Consider the following 21,785-nt stretch of genomic DNA (forward strand, 5'->3'; position numbering starts at 1 on the left):
TCATCTGCCTCGTTGGGTCAGGCATCTTTCATCTTAGCCATTAGATTTTCTACAGTGTTGATAGTCAGGGGAGTTTGCTGGCTGATCAAGAACATTTGCACTTTTATGCAATATTAAAATTTCTTTCAGAAGTTCTAGTATATAATTAATAAAATTGGCCCAAGCACTCAACCCTTTGGGAGTCTCTATAAGTGATGCTTTATAGTGTGAATCCAATTAAGATTTTAAATTCATAAAGTGTTTGCAGTTGTATCAGCCAGAGGCAGCAAACTGATTCATAGAAGAAACTTCATGGTATGGAGGCTGCTGGCCTCAAAGGAAACAGATGAGTTGTGCCACCAATCTCAGAATCACCAGAATCAACTTCATTCTCTGGGTTTGAGGGTCCACACAATGTGACTTCAGGTTCCACTTGTAACGTAATCAAAGTTCAGGCACATATACACTCTGCAACAAAACTTTTCTTTAGGACTGGGGGGACAAAAAACAATAGCAGCATTTACAAGAGTCATTGTGTGCAGCGATCTTTTTGTTGCATATGCATGGATAAAATTAAATGTATTTTCAAACATAAATCTATAAATACATGCACATTAGAATATTGAAGGACCCACTGTGCAAATGTTTGTTTCCAGCTGGAATCAAGTCAGCACAGCTTAAGTTGCTGCAGGATCCGCCCCTGCTGCCCCTGTCAGATGGTCGGTCAGTGACCAGCTCAGGTCCAGAGAGACGCTGGTACTGGAGACCCTTGAAAAGTTCCAAAGTTTTATATCGCTGAACCAAGCAAGAAGAGTCCTTGGTTCAAATCCTGGTCTGGGGTATTTGTGGATGGAGTTACACTTCATTGTATGCATGGATTCTGTCTGGGTATTTCAAAGAAATGAGCTTTAGGTCAATTGGTTATTCTAAATTGTCCTTACGTATGTAGGTGTGTGCGTGTGTGTGTGCGTATGTGTGTGTTTGTGTGTGAAGAATTGCTTGTCCTGTGTGTCGTCCAGCATCCTGTGTCTCTGTGTTGCCTAGCGATAGACTGGTGACCCATCCAGTTTGTACTGCACCTCTCACTCCATGACCACTGCAGACAGACACAGAGTTACCCTACAAGGAAAAACAGGCAAAGAAAGCAGAAGTGTCAGCAGTCGATCAGTCTCTGGCAGTAAGACATATTTGTGGTTTCTGATTATTCTCATCCTAAGAACAATCAAAAAGAGATCCAGATGTTTCTGCTCTGATTGTGATGAGCCTGCCGCTGTAAGCAGAGCTGGAACAGACGTCAAGAGGAATAGAAATACACAGCAGACGAAGAGAAGTGATGAGGTAAAACATCTCCACTTTAGAGTAGGAAGAAACCTCCTGAATCTTTATTGCAGGTACATTCAGAGCTGGAGACACATTTACAACTTTACACAGTATGATCGCTTCCTTCTCTCAGGTAGAAGAACCTGTTGTTCTGGATTCTGCTCACAGAGAAAGTCCTTGTTTCCTCCTTGGCTCCTGATCAAAGGAGTAATGCTCTCTATTGTCTCATGCACCTGTTAGATCCTTTGACCTCTCTGTTTTTACTAGTGAGGTAATCAGAGACCGGTGAGTGTGCTGTGCACATTGCATGTTTTTAGTGCAGTCTGGTAAATGTTAAAACTTTACTGCTGGAACAGAAGGCAGGGCTTGCGTTTCCCAGGTTGTTCTCCTTACTGATGAGGCTCGTCAATGTTTATAAGGCAGAATGTGGCACTTAAATGTAAATGTCAAAGAGGAATCAGCATCAGCACGACAGAACAATGACATAACAAGAACAAGAACAGTAACAATTGACATAAAAGGTACAATTTGTAACTTTTATTTATGTTATGTCATTTTATTGTCTTTTAAAGATTTAATGACTGCTGGGCTCATAAAAGAGGAAAATGCGTATAAAGTTTCATTGAAGTAAACCCAATAAGTTCTTTACCAGCTCTGTTTCTCCCCATCAGACTTACTTTAGGCCTAAACCACATTCAACAATCTAACAATGTTCACATCACACTGACATCTTACATGTTTTAAGTTAAGTCTACATTAAGTAGGGGTTCAATAAATATTTGGACATTTAAAGTTCTAGAGCACAGTGTCGAACTCATTTTCATGTTGGGCCAAATCAAGATCATGAACATCCTCAAGGGGCTGCGGTGACAGAATGGATTAATAAAACTACTCATCAACAAACTGCTCAAATATTCTATCTTTCTCTGCATTCAATGCATTCTTAAACAAATATTCAACCTCTTTTCACTTTTATGTAATTTGGAATTTTACAAACTGAAATGATTTGATTTGACTGATATAATATTTAAGCAGCTGCTGCCACCGCGACCCGAGCCCGGATAAGCGGCAGAAAATGGATGGATATTTAAGCACAGGGGCCGGAGGGGCCGGAGGGGCCGGAGGGGCCGGAGGGGGAGGGCCCGGAGGGGCTGGAGGGGCTGGAGGGCCCGGAGGGGCTGGAGGGGCTGGAGGGGCGCGTTGAATGGCATGGATCTGTCAGTGTGTCCCAGTGCAGATATGTAGCTTACCACCATCAGTATGTGAATGTGTATATGATGAATGACTGTAGTGTGAAGCACTTCTTCTGAAATTTGTCCACAGGAAAACTATTAGTCATCACTGCACTAATGTGGTTTTATGGAAGAATGGTAAGAAGAAAGTCGTTGTTAAAAGAAAACCATAAAAATCCTGTTTGCAGTTTTCCAGAAGCCATGTTGGACACAGCAAACATGTGGAAGAAGGAGCTTTGGTCAGACCAGAACAAAATGAAACTTTCTGGTCAAAATGCAAAACATGGAGAAGTAACACTGCACATCACTCTGAACACACAAACACCATTGACAAATATGGTGGTGGCAGCATCATGCTCCACCATATGCATGGGTTAGAATGACAGTCAAAGTCCAGACCTGAACCCAATCAAGAATCTGTGGCAAAATCTGAAAACTGCTCTTAACTAACGCTCTCCATCTAATCTGACCAGGCTGAGTTTGGCAAAGAAGAACAGGAAAAGATTTCAGTCAGTAGATGTTAAAGCTGATAGAGACAAACCCTACAGACTAACAGCGGGAATTGCAGCAATAGGTAGTTCCACAAAATACAAACTCAAGGGGGCTGAATACTTTAGCATTCTGCACTTTTCAGGTTTTTAATTGTAAAAAAAAAATTTGGATCTTGTATAATTTTCTTTCTACTTCATAATTGCATCACACATTGTGCTGGTCTATCACATTAAATTCCAATGAAATATATTTATGTTTGTGGTTGTAATGTGACAAAATACAGAAGGCTGTTGTCATTCTTCCACTGCAGCAGCACAGTGGAGTCAGAGCCAAAAACAGCCTCAAAATGAACATAGAAAGCAGAACACCTCCACCCCTTCTGCTCCACCTAACGACCCAGGAATAAACAAGACTCATCAACACTAGCGCCCCCTAGAGGTGTGTTCTCTCCGCCGCTCAGTGGACTGTTTGAAGTTCACAGATGATCCCAGTGACAGCAGTGAGTCTGCATGCAGACAGGCTCAGCTGGTCTACTGCTGAGCCAGCACCACCTGGAGCTGGACCTGCTCAAGACAGTGGACACACACACACACACACCCACACACACACACACACACGCACACACACACACACACACACACACACACACACACACACACACACACACACACACACACACACACACACACACACACACACTGCCTGCCCTCACACAGTCAGTAATTTCAGGTCTACTGTAGATCACGCCTGCTCTCGTTCTCAGGACCTGAGATGGTTCTTCCACACACACTGTGTGTACAGATATCCTCAATGCCATGCACATGTACCCTGTCTTCCTCTTTTGTAAAAATACTGTTCACATTTCTTGTTTGTGTGCATCAAACTTGGTGAATGTAGCTGATTCTGATGGTTTAGTTCTGAAATAGTGTGTTAGCTTTACATCAACTCTATCAGGACACACACATTCCAAAAAGTTCCTCTTTTTCTCTTCAGCCTACAGAATATTTTCCCAAAAGTGTTTAAGATCATCGAGATGTTTTTGGTGAATGTGAGTAGGCCTGTCACAAAAATACATTTTACTGTAAGATAAATTGTCGTAGAAGTTGTTGTGATTAAATGATAATATTGTGTCCAAAAATTTGAATAAAACTCAATAGGGAATCCATCGGGTCCAGATGCTTTGCCACTTCTTAGTTTTAATAATTTGTTCCGTGTTATAAGAGCTTCAGTAATTTTAAGGGCCTCCACGTCAATTTTTGGAATCTATCTGATTTAAAAAAGAGCCTTTGCTGTATTTATGAACCCACTTGCTCTGCAGAACTAAATCTCAAGCGTCCTACTGCACAGTTTGCTCAACAGTGACCCCCTTTTTCAAATTCTGACCCCACCCAAACCCCCTCTCACTTTCAGAGCCACTCAGAAGTTCCTTCCTCTGCCTTGTTTTTGTCATGTGACCCAGGATCAGACAGTGAGTGTTATTTAGAAATACAACATGATAAATCTGCCAATAAATCAGAAGTGTCACAGATTGACTGAACTATTGGCCTGTGATGGTTAATAAATACAGGTTAGCAGGACAGAGGTTGACTGCAGGGCAGAGATCAGTGTGGATGTCACCTCTGCTGCTGCAGCGCTTTCACAGCACAATGAGGGAAACAGCTTTTAGAAACACTACTTCTGTCAAAATAAACATAAAGTTGTTTCATATGGAGCACTTTCTTAACTAATAACTGAAAAGATCTTATATTTATCAAACCAGAGTAACCCTTTCAGCCCCCTACCTGCTGAAACGTGATGCATTTTCCAGCTGGAGCCGTCAGCGGTCGTCCTGTCCTGCAGTGGGTCGACTGTCTGTGAACGACTCACGTTTCAGTCACACCTCCCACAGAGCACACCATTCCAGGCCAAGAAGTCATTTTACGCTTCTCACACATGTGAGAAACTTTTATGGGTCGGGGGAGAGGATAGAGATGAGAGACAGGAGGGGGAGGAGGAAGAGGATGGGGAGCAGGGAGGTCCTGGAGATGCTGTGATGCTCAGGTTTCAGATCTTCTAAGAAGCCATGGAGTGTAGACTCAGTTGTTTTCAACTTGTTGCTTGTTTATTTTGATCTGCAAATCTATTTGGTTATTTTATTTCACACTTTTGTTTGAAAACAAATAGATTTAAGAAAAAAATTAATCAAATGCTTACCTTATCTGAACTCAGAGGTTCCACCTTTCATCCATCAGTTGCAGTGGCTTACCAAAGTATTCATAACACTTGAACTCTTCCGTATTTTATCGCATCACCACCACAAACATTCATATATTTTATTGTAAATTAACATGAATTAACAAAGTGGCTTACAACTGTGAAGGAGAATTAAAGATGATTCAAAACATTTTTTACAAAAAGATCCAGTCCTCGGGGATCTTTTTGCAGTTTTCCTGTCCACAGGAAAACTATTAGTCATCACTGCACTAATGTGGTTTTATGGAAGAATGGTAAGAAGAAAGTCGTTGTTAAAAGAAAACCATAAAAATCCTGTTTGCAGTTTTCCAGAAGCCATGTTGGACACAGCAAACATGTGGAAGAAGGAGCTTTGGTCAGACCAGAACAAAATGAAACTTTCTGGTCAAAATGCAAAACATGGAGAAGTAACACTGCACATCACTCTGAACACACAAACACCATTGACAAATATGGTGGTGGCAGCATCATGCTCTGGGGTGCTTCTCTTCAGCAGGGACAGGGAGGATGGTCAGAGTTGATGGGAAGATGGAGGGAGACCAATACAGGATAATTTTGGAAGAAAACCTGTTTGAAAAAGACTTGAGCTTCAGGACAACCACCTTAAACATAAAGCGAGGCTACAATGGAATCCTTTAAAACAAAACATGCATTTATGTTAGAATGGCCCAGTCAAAGTCTAATACCAGAAATAAACTCAACCTAGAATCTGTGGTGAATTCTGTTTTGCAAAGAAGAATGTGCAAAAGACAAGCAGCTGGAATTGCAGCAGAAGGTGGTTCCGCAGAGTGTTGATTCAGAGGGGCTGAATACTTTTGCCCACTGCACTTTTCAGTTTTTTAGTTGTAAAAAAAATATTTTAAATCATGCATAATTTTCTTTTTATGTCACAACAGAAAACCACTTTGTGTTGGTCTTTGACATTAAATTCAAATAAAAATATATTTAGGTTTGTAATGTGAAAAAATATGTAATAATAGTTCAAAGGGTGTGAATACTTCTGGAAGCTACTGTATGTTTAAGACAGTGAAAGACTTGTGATTACCTACAAACACTTTATATTCTATTTGCAGTATCTGTTCACGTGTGTGTCAAGCTTAGACACTACAAATACACACAGAGGTCACTTCCTCACACACTGGTGGAGGCAACAGGCTGCTCTGCACAGAGGAAGTAAAGATTTTAGAGCTGAACTTAAAGAGGACATACTGTATCATACAAAACACTATTTTAGTCCTTAAATCAATTTTTTGTGTTCTGTCATGGAACAGACTTTTTTTCTATGACGTCACATTTGCTGTGGAACTGCTGAACAAGGTCATGGACTTCCGGCTCACCAATTTTATAAAACCATCTTTTTGTTTGTTTGTTTGCTTGCTTGCTTGCTTGCTTGTTTGTTTGTTTGTTTGTTTGTTTGTTTGTTTGTTTTTGTTCCGTCAATTTTGTTGTCCAAGTTCAGCTATGCTGAAGTTGCAAGTAGACGAGTTCAAATGTTCAGTTCTAGAGTGTATTAACACACAATTCCTTATATCACCGTCCAGTCCCTGGTAAAATTGTGTTATTCTTGGAAATGTTCCCACATCAGTGAGAAAAGCTCTCCTGGTTGGTACAAAGCACTCAAGGACAAAATGCTTCACAACCTCTGCCAGTATCAAGAGGGATTTTCTGAAAGATTTTGTCTGATTTTGTCACTTCCTTCTCTCTACAGAAAAGCAGTAAGCTTCGAATAATGCTAAAATGACAACAAACTTTATTTCAGATATGAATTTTATGAGTCTTGTTCGTTGGTCTAACAGTAGAGTTGTGCCATCTGCATCTGTTAGCGCTGTCTTCTAGCTTTTAGCTGCTGCCCTGACAATATAACTGTATTGCATGTTTTGAATATAATTATTCAGCTTTCTTTTGTCGGTTTTGTCTTGGAGGAACACATGATCCAAATGCATTCAGTGTAGTGACAGTTTCTGACATGGGCAACTCCCACTGAACCACAGGATCAAAACATCAACAGTACCTCTAAAGGAAAAATAAATAAATAAATAAATCATTCCCCCTCCCCTTGCTTTGTGAGAGGTGGAGGGAGCCGGTAGTGTGGGTCACCACAGGGTAGAACCGCTTCTGATTCAGTGACATTCTTGACATTTGCTAACTCCTTACCTGTCAAGGCCTTCTTGTTTACTGGAATGGATGCAGAAGGTGTAAATACAGTAGTATCACCATGGTGATTGCTTTCATTTTAATGTGTGGTTCTGCAGGCTTGTCTTCATTCTCCTGCTCTAGGTCAGACATTGGCTCCAACAAGTAAGGTTGAATAAACAAGTCTTCTTTTGTTGACATCTTTAATAGATTTGGGAATAAAACATTTATCTGATAATTGCAGATAATTGTATTGCTTCTATCAAACTACAAAAATGGCCAAACAGGGTGGAGAGGATCGCTGTGCGCCCTGGGGGTGCGGGGCGTGAAATGTCTCATTCACATGTAAAAGAAAACGCAGCAAAACAAGTTGCTCTAAACAAGTTGCTCTAAAACACCTCAGAACAGGCTAAACAGGGAGTCTGTGGAGCTACAATAACCAGGAATTCAGACCAAAGCATTGCAGTTTTACTTCATATAGATCAGTGTTTCTCAACCTTTTTCAGCCAAGCGCCCCCCTAGCCTTTATCCAGGTTCTTCACCGACTTCCACCAAAGAATTTGTAGGCTACTTTGCAACTAACTATTATTTTATCACTATTGTAGATGTTTTGATTTTTATGCTCGTTTCTGTATTTATCATCAAAAATAATTTCCCAGAGAACAAAAAAGCCATGGGAATAGAAATTATTTTTACAGGTGTCTACAAAAAATGCAATGAATGGACATTCAACTTAAAATCGGTAGGCCTAAAAGCAGCCAACCAGTGGAAAAAATATTCTTTACTGTGCCATTTTCATCCATCCATCCATTTTCTTTACACCATTTACACCATTTCTAGTTGTTAAATATTCCATAAAATGACCAGATAAAAGATGTACAACAATACCAGTTTAAACTTTGATCTATTTATTCTATCCATGTTTTAATGAGCTCTGAAACATTAAAACATGGATAGAACTGCATCCCCCTCCTTGGGGTGCCACCTTATCGTGGTGGAGAGGTTTGAGTGTCCCAATGATCCTAGAAGCTATGCTGTCTGGGGCTTCATGTAGGGTCCCCCAAGGCAGACAGGTCATAGGTGAGGAACCGGACAAAGCACAGCCCAAATACCCCTTATGATGAGTAATAACTTTGGATCTGGCGTTCCCTCGCGCGGATGCGGGTCACCGGGGCCCCACTCTGGAGCTAGGCCTGGAGGTGGCAGTTCCCCTGAATTGGCAGACTAGAGTGGTGGTCCCCCTGTTTAAAAAGGGGGACCGGAGGGTGTGCTCCAATTACAGGGGGGTCACACTCTTAAGTCTCCCTGGTAAGGTCTATTCAGGGGTCCTGGAGAGGAGGGTCCGTCGGATAGTCGAACCTCGGATTCAGGAAGAGCAGTGTGGTTTTTGTCCTGGTTGTGGAACACTGGACCAGCTCTACACCCTCAGCAGGGTCCTGGAGGGTCCATGGGAGTTCGCCCAACCAGTCTACATGTGTTTTGTGGACTTGGAGAAGGCGTTCGACCGTGTCCCCAGGGGGGCCTTGTGGGGGTTTCTCCGGGAGTATGGGGTACTGGGCCCTTTGATACGGGCTGTCAGGTCCCTGTATGACCGGTGTCAGAGTCTGGTCCGCATTGCCGGCAGTAAGTCAGGCTCGTTTCCGGTGAGAGTTGGACTTAGCCAAGGCTACCCTTTGTCACTGATTCTGTTCATTACTTTCATGGACAGAATTTCTAGGCGCAGCCGAGGTGTTGAGGGGATCCGTTTTGGTGGCCTTAGGATCGCACCTCTGCTTTTTGCAGATGATGTTGTCCTGTTGGCTTCATCAGATCGTGATCTGCAACTCTCGCTGGAGTGGTACCCGGCCGAGTGTGTAGCGGCCGGGATGAGGCTCAGTGCCTCCAAATCCGAGGCCATGGTCTTGAGCCGGAGAAGGGTAGAGTGCCTTCTCTGGGTCAGGGGGGTCGTCCTGCCTCAAGTGGATGAGTTTAAGTATCTGGGGATCTTGTTCACGAATGAGGGAAGAGGGGAGCGGGTGATCGACAGGCGGATTGGGGCAGCATCTGCCGTGAAACGGGCTCTGTACCGGTCCGTCGTGGTGAAGAAAGCTGAGTCAAAAAGCGAAGCTCTCGATTTGCCGGTCGATCTACGTTCCCACCCTGATATATGGTCATGAGCTTTGGGTTCCTGGGTGCCTCCCTGGTGAGGTGTTCCAGGCACGTCCCACCGGGAGAAGACCTCGGGGAAGACCCAGAACACGCTGGAGGGACTATGTCTCTCGGCTGGCCTGTCAACGCCTTGGGGTTCCCCCGGAGGAGCTGGAAGAAGTGGCTGGGGAGAGGGAAGTCTGGGCCTCCCTTCTGAAGCTGCTGCTCCAGCGACCCGACCACGAATAAGCGGCACAAAATGGATGGATGGATGGATGGATGGATGGATGGATGGATGGATGGATGGATGGATGGATGGATGGATGGATGGATGGATGGATGGATGGATGGATGGATGGATGGATGGATGGAACTGCAACTATATTAATCATAGCTATTCTTCTCTTCAGTGTTTCTGTGAGTTTCTGGTGGTGCAGCTCTGTGCTGCCTTCAGGAGAATGGGACATCAGAGTATCATCCATAAAATTTCACCCACATGGCATTTATTGTGCAAACCAGAGCATTTAGTGGAAAAACAACAGTTCCAGATCCTTTTAAAGCCATACAAATATGAGACAGGAACATGGATTATATCTTTATATAGACTAGAGGTGTGCCGATCGATCGGTCACCAATCATAATCGGGCCAATTTTTGTGAAAAAGTGCATGATCGGTGATCTGCGATTATTGGCTCTTGTTGCCAATACCGATCACCTGCATCTCATTTCGCAGCCTGCCTGTGCAGCTGGTCTTCTCTTTCCTTCACACTGCGCAAACGCGCAGCAACAAATCGTAAGCGATGTGGAACTATAACGCACTGAGTGACTGAGGACGTTTGTGTGTTGCGGCGGAAAATTGAAGCGGGTCAAAATGCATCAACACAACAAAGTTAATACGACATAAAAACAATGGCATACTTGACGGAGTTTGGCTACGTTGAGGCTCGCTGCAGTAAAAAAGACATACAAAGGATCAGATAGCAGGTAAAGCAGCGCACAGCTACAAACACTCACCCGGATTAGCATGACGGTCAGAAAGCTAAACAAATAACCCGCAAAATTATTTAAGTCTTCGAGCTGCGATGTAAGACGCTGGTTCTGCTCTCGCTGTTGAATCGCTCTTACGCGCTACAGGTAGTAATATTTCACAGATGGAGACGCTTCTGCTCCACCTAGTAGTGACTCTCACACCGAACCTCTGCTTAAAGCTGCAGCATCTAACCTAAAAAAATAAATTTTAGATAATCTCTAAAAAAAAATAATCGATCTCCCTGTTCTGCATAATTACTCCGCTCAGTCAGAAACAGCCACTCAAAACTAGCAGTAATCAGCTAGCCGCCATGCTATAATAAAAAAATAATAATAATTATGTGATCAGTATAGGTGATCGGCCCTCATGGGTGATCTGTATCGGTAGGAAAAAACCTGATCGGCACATCTCTAATATAGACCTACATATTGATTTATAGATTAATGGTTTTACTGGACAGAAATTACAAAGAACAAATCTGGTTCTTAATCAAATCATCATGAGTCAAATTGAAAGTGTCATGGAGTCATCAGCCTCATGACATTAAAACTGACATGAAAAATAATATTGAAGAAATAAATATATCAAATCTAATTAAAAACATAAGTGGTCAGTTATTTACTGTTATGGTCTATAAAATATATTTATTCTCAGTACTAGATGTGGTCTCAACACACCCATGGCACTTCAACAATATTATTTTACCTTTTATCTGGAAATAGTGTTTTTATTGCTATACATTCCTCTGTATTAAGTTTTGATCAAAAGGTCTTGCCATACCAGTTTATTCCTCTGTATTTACTTTAGTTTCAGTTTATTATTCTTGCATTTTGTTCTTCATTTATTTCCATTTAGTTTCCTTTCATTAGTATTTTCCTAGTATGTCCACTTTTCTTTCCTGTTGCTAGATTTATTTTATCGTTTATTGACGCTCACCATCCGTAATCTTCACTCATCACCTTCTGCGACACCTAATCGTCATGTGTTTCACATCATGTGTTGATTTTTCACTGTTCAGCGTCGGATTCTCTGTTTTTATGCCATAGTTCACATCTAGTTCGTTGCTCCGTTTTTTGTCCCGCTTCTCCTGTTTCAGAGTTTTGCGCAATTGTGCGCGTCATTTTTTTTTTTTTTTTTTACCCACTATGGTGCGCATGGTTCGGGAAATGTATCGATGGGGAAAATGCCTACATTGAGAACCGCTAATATAGACCATTAGAGCATTATTTACATGTGAAGAGGAAGAATTTAAAAGCATGATGTGTCCACTTTAAGGTCAGTCAAGTTCAGGTCCTAAACATCAGACTGATCAGCTGATTTGTCATCATAATTTCCTATTGTGATGAGTAGAGTTATTTTATTTTGGGAAATCGTTGTTATGAAAGAAATGAGAAACACTGTCTGAAGGGTTAATGTGATAGATGAGAGAATGGTTGAACTACTGAAAACTCAGTAGCTTTTTGACAGCAAACTTGAAAAGGAATTATTTTGTAAATCTAGGATGAGAATCTGCTGTTCCTCCACATTCCAACTTCTCCCATTTAAATTCAATCAATCAATCAATCAATCAATCAATCAATCAATCAATCAATCAATCAATCAATCAATCAATCAATCAATCAATCAATCAATCAATCAAGGACCTTCAGAAAACAAAGACAAAGCTAGTTGTGTTCTGTCAGCTAAAAAAGGAAACTGAAGCTACTGTTCACTCAGACTCACCCAAACTGGTCAATAACTGGACAAACTTTGCCTGCTCTGATGAGAACTGATTTCATCTGCAACGTTCAGATGGTCGGATCACAATCTGGTGACATGACAGCATGGTTTCATCCTGCCTTACATCAATACTCCAGGGTAATGATGGTATCAAATTCTTCCAAAGCAAAAGCAACCAGCCTCTATATTTAAACAGACACTTCACTCAAATCTGAGCTCAGCAATAAGATTTGCTGCCTCCTTTAAAAAGTGCAAATGCACATCGTCTGGACATGCTAAGTTTTTGTGGTCAGTGTCCTTTAAAGGTTTTATGTTTTGGCAACTGAAATAGGCTTAAAAGCAAACAAATCTCAGCTTACATTAGTTACTGGAATGGAAGAGAAATGATCAGAACTTTAAACTTTGTCCTTTAATTCAACCAGAACATTGTATTCTGCAGCTGGAACCAGTGGTTCCTAAAGTCAGTCCTGCCTCTTCATCATCTCATTCTCCTCTGACCTCTGACATCTGACATCCATACAACTGTGACGTAGTCGATATTAGCTCACATTCAAACAGCTGTTTTTGAGTGGAGTGATTCTGTGTTCTGTGATTCTTCCAAAGAAGTGAGTCTACTGTAGCTGAGGCAGCTTTGTTCCCTTTCATGAGCACAAAGGCATGAGGCTGAGGTGGGAACTTCTTGTTCATGTGTCGAGGCAGAGGAGGTCGTTCAGAGGACAGAAACTCAGGCAGTCTCTGATCTGCCCTCCACTTAAACTCTTTCACCCAACACGCACGCCTGCACGCACGCACCTCGTCTCCTCTCTTTCCCCTCTGCCCTCAACTTAAACCTTCACCCCAGTCTTACCTCACCCCACTCCTCCCCCACCTAGCGTCTAATGGCCACTGTTTCATTCCGCCTGTTGCCTCTCCTGTAGCAAATCCATCCTACCCAACACACAAACACATCAGAAGTGTGTTTACGTGTGGGTGTGCGTGTGAACTCACACACACACACACTTCTAATCAGGTAGTGCTACATTAAGAGTAGCACTACTTCAACATATTTTCACTTAAGTAAAAGTAAAAAGAAGCTGTCCAAGAAATTACTCAAGAGTAATAAGTACAGCTTAATAAAAATACTCGTAAAAGTTTGATTTTTTTTTCATATTTGGTTAAAAAAATAAGTCTGATTAAAATTAATCTACTGAGTGATCAAATGATCAATCATTTGATATTTAAATATTATGTCATTAGATGCACCAAAATGTAAAGTCATGTAAAATTGTATTGTATGTATTGTCAAAATGACAATAATTTATATAAGTGACAAACAAAACAACAAAAACAGACAAAATTGTTTTTTCCAGATAAGTTTTTTTTTTCCCCCAATATAAAACTTATGAAACTATAACAAAAACTGCAGGTGTGTGTGTGTGTGTGTGTGTGTGTGGGTGTGTGTGTGTGTGTGTGTGTGTGTGTGTCTGGGGAATGTTTGGTTAAAACATGATTTTCATTCATGTTTTAACATGAATGAAAAATCATTCATGTAAAAACATGAATGATTTTTCATTTCTAGATTGAGTAACAATCTAGAAATGTTACTCAACTAAGTAAGAGTAGAAATACTTCAGAATAAAATTTTTTCAAGTAAAAGTAAAAAGTACAGCTAAGTAAAAATACTTCTAAAAGTATATTTTCTAAATAAAAAAAAGTGACTCGAGAAAATGTAACTAGTTACTACACAACTCTGGTCTTAAGACTGTAAAAACCTTACAGCTTTGGCCTTGCTGGATCTAACAGCAAAAAGAGAAACAGCAGCAAGAAACATATTGGGGAATGAAGTACCAAAAAAACAACTTTAAACCTTAAAAGGCTGTTAATCAGCTAATCAACTTGAAGACCATTAGTCCAAAACAACAGACTCAGTGGTGAGTATCCTCACTGTTCTTCTTGACCACTCAACAAATTTGTTCATATCCTTGATGTGTGTATCCAGGGTCCGCCTCCCTATTTCACCTTTTCTGTTTGAGTCAGTGAGTTTTTGAACAGTCTATGTGGACAACAAGCTGAAGACAGATCATTGAACAGGACCTCAGGTCACCATCCTGTAATGGACCAAGTCTTTTACAGTATTCACTAGAGATGTGCCGATCAGGTTTTTTCCTGCCGATACCGATCACCCATGAGGGCAGATCACCGATTATTATTATTATTTTTTTTTTAATCATAAACACTACCGGTTACATTATGTGGAAAAAGGAACCATGAATTTACCTTAATTTAGACAAAAACTTGTTTTTAATAACTTTTTCCAAGAAGAAAACTAAACAAAACAGACATTCTGCAAATTGTACTGCTATCGGTAATACTATCTTTAACAGACTGATAACATATGAAGGCTCTGAAGAGGCTAAATAATGCAAAGAGCCAAAATAAAACTTCTCAACATTGCCAAAAAAATTCAAGTATAAAACTTAACATTCAAAAGCAAATACAGGTTCCATTACAATAAACAATCCTGAGTTACTGAATGAAAACTTCCTGATAGCATGGCGGCTAGCTGATTACTGCTAGTTCTGAGTGGCTGTTTCTGACTGAGCGGAGTAATAATGCAGAGCAGGGAGGAGGTCAATTATGTTTTTTAGAGATCATCTGTCTCATGTTAGGACAGCGAAAGTTTTAATAAATATGTAAAATGTATTTTTTTAGGTTAGATGCTGCAGCTTTAAGCAGAGGTTCGGTGTGAGAGTCACTACCAGGTGGAGCAGAAACGGCTCCGTATGTGAAATATTACTACCTGTAGCGCGTAGCAGCGGTTCAACAGCGAGAGCAGAACCAGCGTCTTACATTGCAGCTCAAAGACTTAAATTATTTTGCGGGTTATTTGTTTAGCTTTCTGACCGTCATGCTAATCCGGGTGAGTGTTTGTAGCTGTGCGCTGCTTTACCTGCTATATGATCTTCCGTATGTCTTTTTTACTGCAGTGAGCCTCGATGTCAAGTATGCCATTGTTTTTATGTCGTATTAGCTTTGTTGTGTTGATGCATTTTGACGTGCTTCAATTTTCCGCTGCAACACGCAAACTTCCCCAGTCGCTCAGTGCGTTATAGTTCCACATCGCTTAGGATTTGTTGCTGCGCGTTTGCGCAGTGTGAAGGAAAGAGACCAGCTGCATAGGCAGGCTGCAAAATGAGATGCAGGTGATCGGTATCGGCAACAAGAGCCAATGATCGCCGATCACCGATCGGGCACTTTTTCACGAAAATCGGCCGATTATGATCGGTGACCAATCGATCGGCACACCTCTAGTACTCACCTTGTATGACGAGCCCACCTGACCCCTTCACGCTTGATATAGAAAGTATAGGACATGACTGTCTGCCTTCACTCCTGCACAGCAGCATCCCACCTCAGTATGACCAGGGTCAGCACACACAGAAGCCTGCCTCAAAGGAAATCAATAAAACACACATGAACCTCAGCCTCATCTTTAGCACAGACTATCTGCAAACTATTCTTTTATCCAGTACATTTGACTAATACATTTTCATTAGATTTATTAGTTCAGATCAATTTCTGAGATGGTTCTAGTTAAGGCTGCCTGACAGCTAATGCAGATCTGTTAGTCATTTGGTTCCTGACCAGTTGTGTGTTATGGTCCAGATCTTTTAATATCTCCCAAAGTTCTATAATCACATCACTAAAACGTGTTTCATGTTGCCAAATCATTTCCACATAGAAACTGTGAAGGCTGAGACAGTTACAACAGTAGTCAGAAAAAGGTCAGAGTTCACAACGAACTGGGCAATGGAACAACAGCACCATCTGATGGTTAACATTGCACATAGCAACACACTACAACCGCTGACCAGTAAGGCTGTAAGGATCCCATCATCTCCATTCATCGAAGGACAAACCATCAAAATGTCTTTCTGCTAAGTTCTTTTAGAACATTCTTTAGTCGTACGTTGTATTGGGACAGAGAATAGAACCCATTTAGAAGGAACTAAAAGTTTATTCATTTTATACTAACAACTTAGCTCTGAAAACTCAATGTGAGACATTCTAAACTTAAATCGCATCTGAATAAGTGGTGGTTCACCACATTCTCTAGCATGTTGTGATCTGCTAATCTGCTACCTTAGCACCATCTAGCTTAGCAGATTAGTCATTGACTGCCAAGAGTTGCTAAATTTATCACTAGTTGTTTTGAAAAAAAAAAGTTTTAAAAATTAATAAACATAGCAACAAGGTGGATACATTGACAACAGCTTTTGTCCTTTCACCCAAAGGACTCACACCCCCTGAAACCCACCCGCGGCTTTTGGCTGCGCCAACTTTGCTGGAATTTTACGAAATTAGCCAGAAGAGTTTCAGGCATTAGTTACACTTTAATCGCAAAAGAGATGCTACCATTTAATCTAAATGACAAGTCAGCATTTTGAAAGATGCTGCAAACATTTAACAGCCAGTACACAGCAGTAAGTTTATACTTGGCCTGTCACAATAAATTTTGCTGGGAGAAATTATTTAGATAAACGAAAACATTGTTGTTTGAGACCATTAACTATTAGCATAAAAATGGAACAACAATGAATACGCACCCTCTCAAATGTCAAACTAAATTCTAAAGAACATTTAACATCAACTGCAAGACATTTTAAATACAAAATTAACAAACCATAAATAAATAAAATGGATTATGACGTCTCCAAGCAAACTTGCCCTGCAAACTATATTCAACAGGTAAGTTACGACGTGTTAAAGTGAGACTGGCACAAACAAGCTTCATTGTTTTAATTAGGCCTGAGCAGCGAAAACACTGCAAAGGCGTTTTGTAGTTTTATTTTCTATCTGCTGAGACAGTATGCTTCACACTGTTCTTCTATATATAAAACCTGCTTAAATGTTTCCTCTGGGAATGTCCTGGGCTTCCCCTGGAGGAGCTGCTACTCCCGCCACCCGACTGCAGATAAGCAGAGGAAGATGGATGGATGTTTTCTTTGCCTAAATGTCTGATTTTGTACTGTATTCTGTTACTCTAAAATATTTTTTTAAATATAGTTTTTGCCTGTCAGTCTACATAATGAGGTAGCAGTTTGTGCTTCTTATCCACTAGTGAGCCTTCAGGCTGTAGTAGGTCCAGGTTGTCCATTTGTCTGGTTGTCGGGTCAGCGGCTCGGGGCTTCAGTGGGTCTGGTCCCCATTTTCTGATGGTGGGGATGATTTGTTCCCTCTATTGTCCGGGTTACCATCTGCCGTAGGATCTTTGGAGCGCCACATCAATCTCCAGGTGTGAGTCAGTAATAATCCAGAGCTCCTTCCGCTGGTTCAGCTGGTTTCTCTGCATTCAACCATCCGGTTCCAGGATCTCATCTCATCAGAATCACAACCATCAAACGACATATTGATAAATCCATTTTAATGGAAAATGTAAAACCTTTTTGAACTTTAATGTACAAAGCATCTACACTTGCACTTCAAATTTTTAAATTGAAGCAAGCTGTGTTTTAAAAAAATACTTCACTTAATGTATATATGTATATATTTACATTTTATAGTTAACTTCTTAATTATTTTAACATTTAAACCTCAAAAGTACACAATAATAAATCTTATCAAAAAAAAGCAAGACAATTCTTAAATAAATTACATCTTTTTTGTAAATGTCAAAATTTTACAGCGGTTAGTTTTGTTTTCATAAACTGTTGTGTAGAAGTCTTTTTCTTTACCTAATACAACTTTACAGTCTGAACAATAGCTTGGCAGTTCATTTTCAGAAAACAGATTTATGGCATGAGGACTGGAGAGTGTCAATATTTCCTAAAGTCACAGGCATTAGCCCATGTGTGCGCCCGCGTGTGTGTCCTCCATCACAGTAGAGATCATAACAACTGAAACCACACAGTAAAACAAAAGAACTATACAGCTCACATTTACATGAAGTCTCTCTTCTTCATAACACTGCATTATCAGAGCTGGAATGTCTCTGCAGAGGAAGATATGACAGTTTGAGAAAGAAAACCGAGAACAGAGAACACAGACGGGAACATCTAGAAATGAAGCATCCTTAATCTCCTGGTTCTCTCTTGTCTTCTATTTTTGCTCCTTGATTTTCTGGAGCCTCTGAGATTTTGTGTTTTGCTCCTGATGCTGCAGAGATCAGCAAAATCTTCCTTCCCAGAAACCACAGGCAGATTAAAGTGAGCCGGCGCTTCCTGTCCCCAGCAGTTCCCTCAGAGGCTCTCATGGCCCAGTCTGTCACTGATGCAGCAAGCCAAGGTCACGCCAAGGAGGCTAGAGATCCTCCAGCGGTCGTTGGTGTCCTGTAGCCATCTCTGCTTTGGTTCCAGGCAGCGAAGCTTCAGTCTCATGGGTCCAGCAGGCACTCTGGTCCTGGCTCTCCATTTGGCTCAACAGAACATGGACTCAGCTGTGTTTGTAGTTGACCACTAGTTTGGGTCTGACACTGCAGAGCCTTAAGGGTCATGGGAGCAGCTTTGAGCAGACCACATTCAGCGCATGATGAGGAGGGTGAGGCTGAAGACCGGCAAAGGTCGGAGGTCATTTTGGATAGTATGGCCGAGGTTAACTAGGTGTCATGAATTATCTTCCTTCAGATCTTTGTCAGAGTTATTCCTCTTCAGTGAGCTCACCACCTCCTTCACACAGTGGTACAAGATATTCTTCACCTGAAATTGGGACAAACAACAATTTTATATGTAATCAAAAGATTAAACCTATATTTCTTTTGATAAATGAAAAACTTCTAAATGAGTGTCGCAAATGAGCTTCAATTCTCTTCTGGTCCTACTACAGCCAAAGGGGAGAATGTAAAACTAGAACTTCTGCCTTGATGGAAAACATCCATCCAGGTTGCCAAAGTGTTTTTGGCAACCTCTAGTGGTCAAACTGTGTAGTGCAGGAGGTTGAGAGAAGTGAAATGCAGCCTGGACAAACTGCACAGTTAGGATGACAACCAGCGGTGACCAGCTTCTAGTTACTTCCTCAAACAGGTAACTGAGTTACAATGCTCTGAAAGCAACTAAATACCAGAAAAACCAAGTATTACACACCATAAGACAAAAAACAAAACATGCTTGCATAAAAACTTTTAGATATCATTGTCCCCAATGAAATTTTAAGATGTTCAAAAGTTTATTAGAAAACTGAATATGATTACAATAAATGGACATTTAACATGAGGAACTATAAGCAGGAGAGACTGTAGAGTAATCTAAACTATTCAAATGTTGGTGTGAAACAAGACATCAATCAAATTAGCTGTGTAACTGTAGAGCTAATTATTTCTCCATTTGTAACAATAGAACAATAAAATAACTAGAACAACTCTGAAGAAACTTAAATGAGGCCTGCCAAGGTGTGCCCATCAGTTGGAACCCAGCATTCTGGATGCTAAAAATTAGCTAAAGTAAAGTACAAAGTACTCAATACCATGTGGAGAGTCACAAGCATGTAACATAAACTTAAGTATGTTAAAATTAGTGTATAAGGTAAAATTAACCAAAAGGCTAATGTTAGCCTAAATGCTACCAGTGGCATGTGGGATATAACTTGCATGTTATTGTCAATGTTAATATTAATGCACTGCCTTTTGATTTTTACTTGTGCAAAAGTCAAATGTTTACGTCGTGGCAGTTCGTTACCAGAAAACACGCTCATCTCTTAGCAACAAACAAAACAACAAATATTATTGTTAAAAAAACGTAAGATTTCTTCTACTCTTTTAAATACTCCTTATCTTACACTACTTAACAAGAATTGTGCAGTTAATAAATTTTTCAGAAAAGTGAAAATGTTTAGGTTTTTGTTGTCATTAGTGTATTTACATACATTATAAAAGTAAAAATCTGATTTGTACTTTGTGACAGTTCCTTATCTGAAAAACCCCACTCATCTCCTAACACCAAATTGATAACCAATGCTATTGTTTATAAAACATACGCTCGTTTGAAATACTGCTCATCTGCTTAGATACAAGAAATTTACAGTTGGTAAATTTCACAAAAGCAAAAATCAGATGTTTACTTTGTGGCACTTCGTTACCAGAAAACATCCTCATCTCTTAGCAACAGATTAAATAACAAATATTGTTATTGTTCAAAAAACATAAAATTTCTTCTGCTCTTTAGAAATATCATTTATCTTACATTACTTACTACTTAACTAACATTGTGCAGTTAGTGAATTTTGCAGAAAAGTGAAAATGTTTTTTGGTCATTAGTGGTAACTATATTATAAAAGTAAAAATTTGATTTATACTTCATGGCAGTTTGCTACCAGAAAAAAAGTCACTCATCTCTTAACATCAAATTAATAATTAATAGTGTTGTTTATAAAACATATGCTCTTTTGAAATACTGATTATCTGCATAGACACAAGAAATTTACAGTTCGTAAATTTTGCAAAAGTAAAAATTAGATGTTTACTTTGTGGCACTTCATTACCAGAAAACACTCTCATCTCTTAGCAACAGTTTAACAACAAATATTATTGCTCAAAAAACATAAGCATTTTAGCCTTATTTTAGCTTTGCTTTGCAAGTGACCTGAGAGAAATATTGAGGCTTTTATTTTGAAATTTTCAGTATTACCATCAGAAAAACAGTCCAAAGTGGTTGTCAGTTTAGGGTGTCGAGAAAAGTCGAGCTCATCCCACTTCCCCATGCTGGAGATTTTAGTTTAATAGTAACAATAAACAAAATTACCTTAAAAATAATTACACAGGTGACATCAAGACCCAACAGTAGAGTCAGACGGTAATAAAATTAATCTGGTTGTGTTTGTTGTTATTGTGTCCTGCAAACTTTGCTTTAATTCTCCTTTTTTCTATTTAATCATAAAAAATCATAGTCAGGCAGAAAGAGAGTCATGAAACAGGAAGAGCTGGTTTCCTGAAGAAAGTGGAAGAAAGTTTCCAGCCTGCATGAGTATAAAAATAGTTCAGACCATTCCTTATTTTAAGCATTGAAGGTTTAAAGAATAAAATCTAAACATTTTGAGTAATTGGATAAAACCTAGAGTAAAATACTTACATTAATAATAAGAACTTAGAATTAAGCCAACAATTAATATTGGTTTAACCAGTGGTTGATGTTGATTTGATTATAAGAATATTTAAAACTTACTCTTACACTTGTGGAAATACTTACAGGTGAAACAAGTAACTAACTTGGTATCAAATAATTAGAATAATGGATTATTCTTGGTTTCTTTTCAGAAGTGTCTAATAACTCACATTATGATTATAATAAGAGTAACTAATAAGTTGTGGTTATTATAATATTATAAATGAATGCTAAACCAGAGAAACTAAAAGGTTATAAATGTGATTTTGACATTGTACTGGAAATGGTGTAAAATGTGCAACTGTAATTAAAGGTCACTGATGTTGTGTTGGAGGTAGATGGTAGGTGAAAAGTTAGGGGGAAAGAGGAACTGATGGGAGAGCAGAGATGAACAAGGCCTTATTGCTAAACTTTAACTTTCCAAAAAAAAGGTTGGGCAAGCAACAGACG

At 39.9% G+C, this 21,785-nt stretch overlaps 1 protein-coding gene and 1 long non-coding RNA gene across 5 annotated transcripts in view; both read right to left on the reverse strand.

The window, feature by feature from the left end:
* Positions 1 to 271: 271 nt before the first annotated feature.
* Positions 272 to 12,681, reverse strand: LOC145549088 (uncharacterized). Its single transcript, XR_014085038.1, has 2 exons — positions 4,805 to 12,681; positions 272 to 1,098 (listed from the first exon to the last, which is right to left on the reverse strand). It is a non-coding gene; the product is annotated as an uncharacterized LOC145549088 (long non-coding RNA).
* Positions 12,682 to 17,651: 4,970 nt separating this feature from the next.
* Positions 17,652 to 21,785, reverse strand: part of jmjd1cb (jumonji domain containing 1Cb) — a 180,195-nt gene continuing 176,061 nt past the window's right edge. For all 4 annotated transcript variants that reach the window (XM_017310811.2, XM_017310810.2, XM_008438211.3 and 1 more), the window contains one exon: positions 17,652 to 18,938. In XM_017310811.2, coding sequence (XP_017166300.1) covers positions 18,846 to 18,938 — 93 coding nt within the window. In that variant the 3' untranslated portion in view covers positions 17,652 to 18,845. The remainder of the gene's footprint in view (positions 18,939 to 21,785) is intronic.

Source organism: Poecilia reticulata, chromosome 19 (assembly GCF_904066995.2).
Source record: "Poecilia reticulata chromosome 19, P_reticulata-male-v2, whole genome shotgun sequence".
Classification (NCBI taxonomy): domain Eukaryota; kingdom Metazoa; phylum Chordata; class Actinopteri; order Cyprinodontiformes; family Poeciliidae; genus Poecilia; species Poecilia reticulata.